The sequence below is a fragment of the Astatotilapia calliptera genome, chromosome 4 (assembly GCF_964374335.1).
Source record: "Astatotilapia calliptera chromosome 4, fAstCal68.1, whole genome shotgun sequence".
Classification (NCBI taxonomy): Eukaryota; Metazoa; Chordata; class Actinopteri; order Cichliformes; family Cichlidae; genus Astatotilapia; species Astatotilapia calliptera.
Window position 1 is genome coordinate 8660826 of NC_137425.1, and position 13005 is coordinate 8673830.

The following is a 13005-nucleotide window of genomic DNA, read 5'->3' on the forward strand; positions in this document are numbered from 1 at the left end:
TGAGATTACAAACCATGGCATTAAAAACACCCAAGCACATCAGAGAGCATGAAAGAAATATTATCACATTGTATCTAATACCTTTGTAGTAGGGGTGCAACGATACTCGTATTGATATTGAACCGTTTGATACAGTGCTTTCGGTTCGGTACGCATATGTATCGAACAATACAAAATTTGTAATTTATTTTATCAACTTTCCTTCTGACGATGCTGTCTGTGTTGAGCGCTCAGTGAATCTGCGTTCGACTACTCCGCCTAGGCTGCACTGTCGAGCGCAGATCCACTGAGCGTTCAACACAGACAGCATCGTCAGAAGGAAGAGCGCAGGGCAAGCTAGCGAGACAGAAGTTAAGCTCTCCTTGCAACATGGCAAATTGAACATCCCCCACCCTCATTCAGATCTGGCGTTTGGAATTATTTTGGTTTTCATGTGATGTATGACCCTGAAGGTAAGCGCGTCATGGACTAAAGTAAAACAGTATGTTGGATGTGCCACGCAATGCTCAATTACATGGGTGGGAACTAGTGTGTTAGCGCAGTTAGCTCGTTAAGGTGTTGGCCGTCTAGCCCCACGCAGGGGTAGCTCGTTAACGGAGATTTGCCTGTTGTGGCGTTAACGTCATTTCAACGAGATTAACGCTGACAGCACTAGTGGGAACACAATGAATATGACTGCACATTTACGCCGACATCATCCTAGTGCAAAGACAAGTGGAAGCAGACAAAAACAACAAGCATGCATGCTACAAACTTTACCCGAGTCATTTAGACAGCCGTTAGCACATGATTCTCCTTATGGGGACCTGATATGTTTAATATTGTGGCGAGCTCAGACAAGGAGGAGACGGAGATATCGTTTGGTCTTGCTTCCCGTGAGCTAGCCAGGGAGCACAGCCGTTTATTGACATCTGCAGAAGAACACTGCCGCTAGCTAACTGCTCAGCGCGGCAACCGCACAGCAACAAAAACACACAGAGCGCCCTCTGACCCCGGAAAGACACATCGTGGCAGCGAGAAGGCGTCACCCGTCACTATGGCAATATAAACAAAACATAACTGTACAAACAGAACCCCGAACAGCGCTGACCCGCTGCATAGCCCCCACCTAAGGGGTCAGTCGTCCCCGACGACCCCATTACCCCACACAAAGTCCTGCAAATGTCCAGGTGCCTTCTTTTGGCGCACCGGCCGGTCACAACCGGCGGGGGAAAAGTCACTCGGGTCAGAACATGGGGTGCCACCATCATCCCACTTCTGACACCAATGTGGCGAGCTCAGACAACGAGGAGACGGAGGTGTCGTTTGGTCTTGCTTCCCGTGAGCTAGCCAGGGAGCACAGCCGTTTATTGACATCTGCAGAAGAACACTGCCGCTAGCTAACTACTCAGCGCGGCAACCGCACAGCAACAACAACAACAACACACAGGGCGCCCTCTGACCCCGGAAGGACACACCGTCGCAGCGAGAGGGCGTCACCCGTCACTATGGCAACATAAACAAAACATAACTGTACAAACAGAACCCCGAACAGCCCTGACCCGCTACAATATGCTGCTGAGAATATAGCCCAGAAGAAGCGTATAGTATAGCTTTTATTTTGGAAAGAGCCATTTCTCTGTAATAAACTCTCTTTTCCAAAGATGAGTGATTCCTCAATCAGATACAGGTGTTACCGCGCCAGATCCGCGGCCCCGAACCGTAGTAAGGAAACCTCTGGCAGTTACTTGAAGGTTCCGTAACTGACTCATAGCCGGCAACAGCTTACTATACAGGTCAACTCTGCTAGCAAAAAGATCGAAGGAGGCGTAGGAAACTGCTTCACCGAACTTTATTTCTTCTCTAAGGCATGAACACCGCGTACAGTGGGCTGAAACCGTTTACTCACAGCGAGCATCGCCGACACAACTCTGGCTGTTGAGGGAGTTATTATATTCCTTTTATTTATTTTCTTTTCGTCTCTTCTGTAGCTAACCGTTACTTACACACCAGGCAGTCCCGACACACATCCCGAATACATTTCCCATCAGGCTTCATCCTTAAAGGGCCATGCCTGTAACACAGGGTTTGCAAAATTTTTCCAGTCGGGCTACCAAAATCTATCTCTGCCCTGCCCGTCGGGCTATTGTAGGAAGGAAAAATATATGTCAATGCTTTTGCATTCTTTCAGAAATGTAGCTGGGTAATTATGTCATTGGCATCGGTGAGCCACTGTCAATATGTGACATATTGAAATCGCGTTTGAATTTGCGCTTGTTTTTTTGCTTTCACTTTGTAAATGTCCAGGTGCCTTCTTTTGGCGCACCAGCCGGTCACGACCGGCGGGGGAAAAGTCACTCGGGTCAGAACATGGGGTGTCACCATCATCCCACTTCTGACACCAATGTGGCGAGCTTAGACAAGGAGGAGACGGAGGTGTCCTTTGGTCTTGCTTCCCATGAGCTAGCCAGGGAGCACAGCCGTTTATTGACATCTGCAGAAGAACACTGTCGCTAGCTAACTGCTCACCGCGGCAACCGCACAGCAACAACAACAACAACAACACACAGGGCGCCCTCTGACCCCGGAAGGACACACCGTCGCAGCGAGAGGGCGTCACCCGTCACTATGGCAACATAAACAAAACATAACTGTACAAACAGAACCCCGAACAGCCCTGACCCGCTACAATATGCTGCTGAGAATATAGCCCAGAAGAAGCGGATAGTATAGCTTTTATTTTGGAATGAGCCATTTCTCTGTAATAAACTCTCTTTTCCAAAGATGAGTGATTCCTCAATCAGATACAGGTGTTACCGCGCCAGATCCGCGGCCCCGAACCGTAGTAAGGAAACCTCTGGCAGTTACTTGAAGGTTCCGTAACTGACTCATAGCCGGCAACAGCTTACTATACAGGTCAACTCTGCTAGCAAAAAGATCGAAGGAGGCGTAGGAAACTGCTTCACCGAACTTTATTTCTTCTCTAAGGCATGAACACCGCGTACAGTGGGCTGAAACAGTTTACTCACAGCGAGCATCGCCGACACAACTCTGGCTGTCGAGGGAGTTATTATATTCCTTTTATTTATTTTCTTTTCGTCTCTTCTGTAGCTAACCGTTACTTACACACCAGGCAGTCCTGACACACATCCCGAATACATTTCCCATCAGGCTTCATCCTTAAAGGGCCATGCCTGTAACACAGGGTTTGCAAAATTTTTCCAGTCGGGCTACCAAAATCTATCTCTGCCCTGCCCGTCGGGCTATTGTAGGAAGGAAAAATATATGTCAATGCTTTTGCATTCTTTCGGAAATGTAGCTGGGTAATTATGTCATTGGCATCGGTGAGCCACTATCAATATGTGACATATTGAAATCGCGTTTGAATTTGCGCTTGTTTTTTTGCTTTCACTTTGTAAATGTCTAGGTGCCTTCTTTTGGCGCACCGGCCGGTCACGACCGGCGGGGGAAAAGTCACTCGGGTCAGAACATGGGGTGTCACCATCATCCCACTTCTGACACCAATGTGGCGAGCTCAGACAACGAGGAGACGGAGGTGTCCTTTGGTCTTGCTTCCCATGAGCTAGCCAGGGAGCACAGCCGTTTATTGACATCTGCAGAAGAACACTGTCGCTAGCTAACTGCTCACCGCGGCAACCGCACAGCAACAACAACAACACCACACAGGGCGCCCTCTGACCCCGGAAGGACACACCGTCGCAGCGAGAGGGCGTCACCCGTCACTATGGCAACATAAACAAAACATAACTGTACAAACAGAACCCCGAACAGCCCTGACCCGCTACAATATGCTGCTGAGAATATAGCCCAGAAGAAGCGTATAGTATAGCTTTTATTTTGGAAAGAGCCATTTCTCTGTAATAAACTCTCTTTTCCAAAGATGAGTGATTCCTCAATCAGATACAGGTGTTACCGCGCCAGATCCGCGGCCCCGAACCGTAGTAAGGAAACCTCTGGCAGTTACTTGAAGGTTCCGTAACTGACTCATAGCCGGCAACAGCTTACTATACAGGTCAACTCTGCTAGCAAAAAGATCGAAGGAGGCGTAGGAAACTGCTTCACCGAACTTTATTTCTTCTCTAAGGCATGAACACCGCGTACAGTGGGCTGAAACCGTTTACTCACAGCGAGCATCGCCGACACAACTCTGGCTGTTGAGGGAGTTATTATATTCCTTTTATTTATTTTCTTTTCGTCTCTTCTGTAGCTAACCGTTACTTACACACCAGGCAGTCCCGACACACATCCCGAATACATTTCCCATCAGGCTTCATCCTTAAAGGGCCATGCCTGTAACACAGGGTTTGCAAAATTTTTCCAGTCGGGCTACCAAAATCTATCTCTGCCCTGCCCGTCGGGCTATTGTAGGAAGGAAAAATATATGTCAATGCTTTTGCATTCTTTCAGAAATGTAGCTGGGTAATTATGTCATTGGCATCGGTGAGCCACTGTCAATATGTGACATATTGAAATCGCGTTTGAATTTGCGCTTGTTTTTTTGCTTTCACTTTGTAAATGTCCAGGTGCCTTCTTTTGGCGCACCAGCCGGTCACGACCGGCGGGGGAAAAGTCACTCGGGTCAGAACATGGGGTGTCACCATCATCCCACTTCTGACACCAATGTGGCGAGCTTAGACAAGGAGGAGACGGAGGTGTCCTTTGGTCTTGCTTCCCATGAGCTAGCCAGGGAGCACAGCCGTTTATTGACATCTGCAGAAGAACACTGTCGCTAGCTAACTGCTCACCGCGGCAACCGCACAGCAACAACAACAACAACAACACACAGGGCGCCCTCTGACCCCGGAAGGACACACCGTCGCAGCGAGAGGGCGTCACCCGTCACTATGGCAACATAAACAAAACATAACTGTACAAACAGAACCCCGAACAGCCCTGACCCGCTACAATATGCTGCTGAGAATATAGCCCAGAAGAAGCGGATAGTATAGCTTTTATTTTGGAATGAGCCATTTCTCTGTAATAAACTCTCTTTTCCAAAGATGAGTGATTCCTCAATCAGATACAGGTGTTACCGCGCCAGATCCGCGGCCCCGAACCGTAGTAAGGAAACCTCTGGCAGTTACTTGAAGGTTCCGTAACTGACTCATAGCCGGCAACAGCTTACTATACAGGTCAACTCTGCTAGCAAAAAGATCGAAGGAGGCGTAGGAAACTGCTTCACCGAACTTTATTTCTTCTCTAAGGCATGAACACCGCGTACAGTGGGCTGAAACAGTTTACTCACAGCGAGCATCGCCGACACAACTCTGGCTGTCGAGGGAGTTATTATATTCCTTTTATTTATTTTCTTTTCGTCTCTTCTGTAGCTAACCGTTACTTACACACCAGGCAGTCCTGACACACATCCCGAATACATTTCCCATCAGGCTTCATCCTTAAAGGGCCATGCCTGTAACACAGGGTTTGCAAAATTTTTCCAGTCGGGCTACCAAAATCTATCTCTGCCCTGCCCGTCGGGCTATTGTAGGAAGGAAAAATATATGTCAATGCTTTTGCATTCTTTCGGAAATGTAGCTGGGTAATTATGTCATTGGCATCGGTGAGCCACTATCAATATGTGACATATTGAAATCGCGTTTGAATTTGCGCTTGTTTTTTTGCTTTCACTTTGTAAATGTCTAGGTGCCTTCTTTTGGCGCACCGGCCGGTCACGACCGGCGGGGGAAAAGTCACTCGGGTCAGAACATGGGGTGTCACCATCATCCCACTTCTGACACCAATGTGGCGAGCTCAGACAACGAGGAGACGGAGGTGTCCTTTGGTCTTGCTTCCCATGAGCTAGCCAGGGAGCACAGCCGTTTATTGACATCTGCAGAAGAACACTGTCGCTAGCTAACTGCTCACCGCGGCAACCGCACAGCAACAACAACAACACCACACAGGGCGCCCTCTGACCCCGGAAGGACACACCGTCGCAGCGAGAGGGCGTCACCCGTCACTATGGCAACATAAACAAAACATAACTGTACAAACAGAACCCCGAACAGCCCTGACCCGCTACAATATGCTGCTGAGAATATAGCCCAGAAGAAGCGTATAGTATAGCTTTTATTTTGGAAAGAGCCATTTCTCTGTAATAAACTCTCTTTTCCAAAGATTAGTGATTCCTCAATCAGATTATATTTATTTTTTTAATTACTTTTGTTTCAGCAACATTAAATTTAAAAACTGTACTTTTGAGTTAAAATATATATTTATAATTTTAATAAATGACAAATTAAAAAGGCATGAACATTTTTTTGTATCGAAAAAATATCGAACCGTGACACCAAAGTATCGAACCGAACCGTGAATTTTGTGTATCGTTGCACCCCTACTTTGTAGATAATGCTACCAGGATGCTCAGTGTATATTCTTTACATACTGACTCTCACGCACAAAAAAACACAATATTATTAATAAGTGCAAATACCTGTTAAGGACTGATGACTTTTATAAACATCTCTAAAAAGTTGTGTAACAGGTATAAATGGAAAGGATTAGAAAGATTGTTAATGAACATACTCAAACTGAATCAAATTACTCACTGTCAGACAAACCTGACTCTTTCAGTTATTGCTTTGGGTTTGCAGCGCATTATTGGCAGAAACCTCTGTATAGCTCCTGCCCAGAAACACTAGACAAAAGACAGCCTATAACCCCAGTTCCAAAAAAGTGTGGATGCTTTGTAAAATGGAAATAAAACCAGAAAGCAATGATTTGCAAATCATAAAACCAATGTATTTTTCTCAAAATTATTTAACCTGAAATAAAAAGGTGCAAGAAAAGCCAGAAAGAGCATCTTAGAGATGCAGACCTTCTCAGAAACAAAGGAGGGCTGAGGTTTGCCAATCTACATAAACCTGGATCTAAAAAATGTGGAACATGTTCCTGAAAATAAAATGAAAGTCTTTATATAGCTCAGCCTTTACAGTATATCATCAAAGGATTTAGACAACCTGGAGAAATCTCAGTGCACAAGGCCAAAAATCAATATTGGATGCCCTCAGGTGGCATTCTCTGTGAATACAGTTCGCTGTGCTATCCACAGCAAACAAGCGGAAACTCTATGATGCAAAGAAGAAGCCAAATGTGAACATGCTCCAAAAGAAAATGCCACTATCGTTTGGCCTAAGCTAATTTAAAATCGACTGAGGCAAAGTAGAAAACTGTTCTGTGGTCAAACAAATCGAAATTTGAAATTGGATTTGGAGAACATGGTGCCGGATCCTCTGGACTAAAGAAAAGAGAAATCATCTGGCTTGTTATCAGAGTTTTGTTCAAAAGCCTGCATCTCCGATGGTATAATGGTGCATTATTGCCATGGATTCAGCAGTTTGCACATCTGGAAAGTGTAATACTGATTTTTAACGCACCAATACTACTTATTGTGCTCTATTCAGTTTGAGCACTTAAAGCATTTTCTTACATGCCTCATTCCACACATATACATGTGCTTTTATCTAAGCCTAAACACTTTTTACCTAATGTTCACACACTCTTACTTTGATACTGCATTTATTTCAACAGTAAGGCTCATAGAGTCCGTGTGCTGAACTTGCCTGCTTGCAGTTCAGATATTGTACAAATACCACAAAGAAGACCCATGGCATCAATATTCAAGCAACCAGTCTACTCAGTTCCCACATATATAAGCTTACATAGTTGCAAACATTGCCCTGTCCCAACTTCTGAGACATGTTGCTGCCATCAAATTCCAAATTCCTTTTTATTTTTACCTTAAAGTTTTAGTTTTTATTTGCATTTTATACAGTGTCCCAAGTTTTTAGAACTGGTGTTGTAGTTAATAATTCTTGTGTGTGGTAGCAGGTGTAGAAGTAAAGAGATGGAAACTTAATAGGTAGATAACTCAGGGTAAGCCAAAGGGTTACCTCACAGCCTGAGGCCTCAGGGGGCCACAGGTCCAGTCTGGATGGGTGTAAACTTTTTATACTGCATGGGCTAACTAGCAGGGAAAGGGGAGCTGGCATAGAGAGCCTGTGTGGGGCTCTCTCAAATAGCTGAGGAGGAAAAAAGAAAGTTACAAACTGTCATTATCTGCAAAATAAAAACACAGCAGCAGCTGAATGATCGAACTCAATTACTGTTGAGTCTTTACTCTATTCAGTTTCAGCAGGTCATCTCTAACACAGTCCAAGCAGCTATCAGGATCCATCTGTCTGGCTGTGATCTGTGAGCCCTGGGTGATGATGTGTGTGAGTGAGCAGTATGTGATCTTTGGGCTCTCACAGTGCCAGGGGCTGGGGACATATGGCACCTGCTGCTTGAACATGTGGTAATGAGGGTGAGCATATCTGAACAGACATTGTCTGCCTGTGTGCACACAAAGACTTGCTCCAAATTGTGGACGTAACATGAATACTAAAAACATTCCTTTTGGTTTTTTTTAATGAACAACGGACTATTGGGGATATTATTAACCTTGTGTTTTCTTTACCTCCAATTCGGCAGCAATTTTCTCCCCCTCTCCCTCCTCTTTGTCTTCAGAAGCCAGTGTGGGAGGTGTTGATGACGGACGAGGGTTTTCGGACACGGTCCTCCTCAGTTTTATGTGAGGTTTCTGTCCCTCTGTCTCTTCAGATTCAGCCTTCTAGGGCCACAAGAACAAAAAGGGGTAAGAACTTGTCCAAAGCTGGTGTGAGAAGCTTGCAATTTTGTCTTAAATATATCAATAGGGGAATTTTAATATGATGACTTGTAGATTTGAGAATTAAAACACTGGAATTGTTAAATGCACTATTTTTTTCAGTTACCTTTATGCTTTTTCCAGGAATTAGTGGCTCCCCACTGCGAGTGGTCACACCGGGAGATGAGGGGAAACTGCGTCTAGGCGGTGGAGGTGGAGGGGACTTGGAGGGTTTCTCTGTGCGATACCGAGGTACTGTCAGCTCATCTGAAAACACAGTAACATGTCATTAGAAAGAATTATTACATTATTAACACAACACATTTAAAAACAATATCATGCCAATAAATCCAATTCAGCTTATGTATGGAGGAGTAAAGGTGAGGCTTTTAAAAATATGATCACTGTATCAACTGTAAAGCTTGGTGGTGGTAGCATCATGCTCTGGAGCTGTTTTGCTTCCAGTGGTACCAGCACATTGCACAAATCCACAGCTAGAGACAACTGGGTGTTCCAACAGGACGATGACCTCAAACGTGCATCAAAACTGGTTTTGTAGTGGATAAAACATTAAGCTTCTGGAATGGCTTTCCCAAATCTCTAAACTCAAAGAAATGGAAATTGAAACTTTTAAGCCAGGTCTGTGGCAAGAAAACAAACAAACATTTGAAATAAACTCTATCAGTTCTACCAAGAGGTGTTCAGCTCCTGTGTTCACTGAGATATTCAACATCTCTTTATCTCAGTCGGTGATCCCCACATGCTTCAAAGAGTCCATCATTGTTCCTGTCCCGAAGAAACCCCACCCTGCTTCTCTCAATGACTATCGCCCTGTAGCCCTCACCTCAGTAGTGATGAAGTGCTTTGAACGCCTGGTCAGAGACTTCATCATTTCTTCACTACCAGACACACTGGACCCACTACAGTTCGCTTACCGTCCAAATCGTTCCACAAACGATGCCATCTCTCATCTCCTCCACACATCACTTACTCACTTGGACACTAGAAGGGGGAATTATGTTAAAATGCTCTTCATAGACTACAGCTCTGCATTTAACACCATAATTCCCTCCACACTCACCACCAAGCTGGAGCATCTGGGACTCAGCTCATCTATGTGTCAGTGGATCTCCAACTTCCTAACTGGCAGACCACAGGCAGTAAGGATGGGCGGACATGTCTCAGCCTCCACCACTCTCAGCACTGGAGCCCCCCAGGGGTGTGTTCTGAGCCCCCTGCTGTACTCTTTGTACACATATGACTGTGTGGCCACTACCAGCTCCACCGCCATCATCAAGTTTGCTGACGACACCGTCGTGGTGGGCCTGATCTCTGATAACAACGAGACGGCCTACCTGAAGGAGATTAGGAATCTGGAGAACTGGTGCCAGAGGAACAACCTCCTTCTAAACGTCAGTAAGACAAAGGAGCTGATAGTGGACTTCAGCACTAAGCAGGAGAGGAACTACCAGACCCCCGTCATCAACGAGTGCCCAGTGGAGAGAGTGGACAGCTTCAAATACCTCGGAGTTCACATCACGCAGGACCTGTCATGGTCCTGTCACATCAACACCGTGGTGAAAAAGGCCCGTCAGCGTCTCTACCACCTCAGACGCTTGAGAGACTTCCAACTGCCCTCCAAGGTGCTCAGGAACTTTTACTCGTGCACCATAGAGAGCATCCTGGCGGGAAACATCTTAACCTGGTTCGGGAACAGCACCATGCAGGACAGACGAGCTCTACAGAGGGTTGTGCGGTCAGCTGAGCGCACCATCCGCTCCGAGCTCCCTGACCTGCACTCAATCTACAGCAGGCGGTGCTGGACCAAGGCCAGGAAGATCGTGAAGGACCTCAGCCATCCCAACAACAGACTGTTCTCTCTGTTGAGGTCAGGAAAGCGATTCCGCTCCCTGAAGACCAACACAGAGAGACTGAGGAGGAGCTTCTTCCCGCAGGCGATACGGTCTCTCAATCACACCACCACACAGTACTGACCCACACATATGGTTCTTACACACACACTGGACTTTCTGGACTTTGGTTTTGCACAACACTGGTCACTATATTCTTCATTTCCGGTTAATACTTGTACAGCTGCTGTTATTGTGTATATATTTATTTATATTTAGATTTCTTCATACATTCTTATATAGTTCTATATTGTGTATTGTGTATTTTGTTGTACAGTTATTTTATTTTCAACTTTAATTTATATATTTTATCTTATTCTTCCCAGTTAAATTTACCCTTCATTCTAATTTGTGTTGTACAGTTATTTCATTTTTAACCTTAATTTATATTTTATTCCTTCCTAGTTAAATTTACCCTTTTTAATTTTTCATATTTATTTCCTATCTTATTCATAGCCTTTCCTTTTTTGTTTTCTTTAGGTCACGAGCAGTTGTCCAAGCATTTCACTACATATCGTACTGTGTATGACTGTGTACGTGACAAATAAAATTTGAATTTGAAATTTGAAATTTGAAGAGGGATGGCCAAATATCCAGCCAGAATTACACCATATGGTATGCTTTACATACTTGTTGATGGCTACAACAAGCATAAAGTTGAACTGCAACTTTTAACCTTTAAAAGGAAAATTAACAAGTATTAGTGGAGTGTTTGTATATAACTGAGTATGTATATTTAATTCTGACCCTGTGTGAGGGTCAAAATACATTCAAATTAAATTCTTTAAGTCATTAAAGATGTATACTCTTCAATCAATCAACCCTGGAAAAAGAACAGTTTAAAGAAACAATTAAAAGCCCCAAATTACTATAATGTAAGCACAACCGTATGTTTTTAACATGCAGTTTAATAAACCGATTACATAACAGGGATTGTTTATTGAAGAATTAAAAATTAGATTCATTTAAAAAAAAATGGATGCCATGAAACAAAACTCTGATCTATCATACTAATGCAGCCTGAGCCTCATCTCACCAGAGCCACGCCTGGACCCTCCCTCTTTCCCAGAAAGCTTGTGCTGGGGCTTGTTGGCACGGTGGTCTGGGGTCGCTGCCCCACTCTGGGGGGTCTGTGTTGATGGTGTGTTGGAGGAGGGCTTAATCTGCTTGGCAGCAAAATCCAAATCTGGAATAGCCTTCATTAGTTCAGCCTGGGTCTCTTCCAACAAACGGTTGATGTCCTGAGCACTGTACTGGGTTAGACTGGCCCGCTTCTCCTCCCAGTCCCGCTCTGCTGCCTGTGAAGTTGAGAGGTGGATGTGAGCAGTGTATGAACACAAAACTATAGTCATGCCTCACTGGTTTATTGGTTTGCTTCACAAAGTATTTACAGCAGATGGTGAAAAACACGTAAATAAACAACAGAAATAATCCCTACCAGTCGGACCTCCATGGACAAAGCTTTGTCAGCAGCAGCACGACGCTCAAGCTCTTCCAGAGCTTTGCCCTTGTGGGGAACAGGAGGATGATTATCCTTGTGAAGGCCGGATGGGTTGCCATGTCCACGGCTGAGGCTGGTGTGAGGGCTCCAATTGGACAAGCTGTTGCCTCCCCCGAGATCATTGATGGTGAGCGGTGGGCTGGTGGGGATTTCAAAGTCTGCAAACTTTCGCAAGTCCTCGTTGTGCTTGGATGATGAACTAGTGAAGTCTTCTTGCTTCTTCCATACTCCCTCATTTGCTTGTCTAGCAAGACAGAAGAAGAATTAATTAATCAACATTTTTAAATGTAACACAAACAACAAACATGTATTATACAGATCTCGAAATGAAAAAGAATTGCAAATGCTAAAAAAAGACCCCAAACACTAAATGCTGAAGGATAAAAACTTCCACTGCTGCTGAATGCATTTGCCAACTTACTGCTACCCAAAAGATGAAAGAAAAGAGCAACATTAGATGAGCTCTTTTATCACTGAGATTAATTAAGCCTGAGAGTGAGGCGCTTTTTGGACACAGGGCTGATTAGGAGATAGACAATGGCATGCTGAAGGAAAAAGTCCTTCAACGTCCTCTAGTCTATACTAACCGCAAAATTAAAACTGTTACTCATGTGACTAAAAAGGACATTCATCAGTGTGACATTCAATAATGGCAATTAAGTACAACAATACTGGAAGCTTGACTACACACTTAAATACTGCTTTTCTTCACACTTGATGGATTTAAATCACTTCTATATCTCTTAATGAACTCAGAACTCTGACTTAAAACAGCAAATGTTTAAGCATGAAAGTTTCTGATCTGGATCAACAACATCATCTAATAAATTTTCTTGGTCAAAGGCCTCTCTCACTGCCTCATTTATGAAAATCCATAATGTTCTGCTGACACACCAGCACATAGGGGTGAAAACATTATGCCTTTGGCAGAGGTGCAAATGGAAAAA

The 13005-nt window shown here is 44.5% G+C and overlaps 1 protein-coding gene across 8 annotated transcripts in view; it reads right to left on the reverse strand.

Moving 5' to 3' along the window:
• srcin1a (SRC kinase signaling inhibitor 1a) overlaps nucleotides 1-13005 on the reverse strand; it is a 128558-nt gene that overhangs the window by 10396 nt on the left and 105157 nt on the right. For all 8 annotated transcript variants that reach the window (XM_080300183.1, XM_080300182.1, XM_080300181.1 and 5 more), the window contains 4 exons: nucleotides 11996-12302; nucleotides 11594-11855; nucleotides 8775-8914; nucleotides 8459-8611 (listed from right to left, as the gene is read on the reverse strand). In XM_080300183.1, the coding sequence (XP_080156309.1) occupies nucleotides 8459-8611; nucleotides 8775-8914; nucleotides 11594-11855; nucleotides 11996-12302 (862 nt within the window). The remainder of the gene's footprint in view (nucleotides 1-8458; nucleotides 8612-8774; nucleotides 8915-11593; nucleotides 11856-11995; nucleotides 12303-13005) is intronic.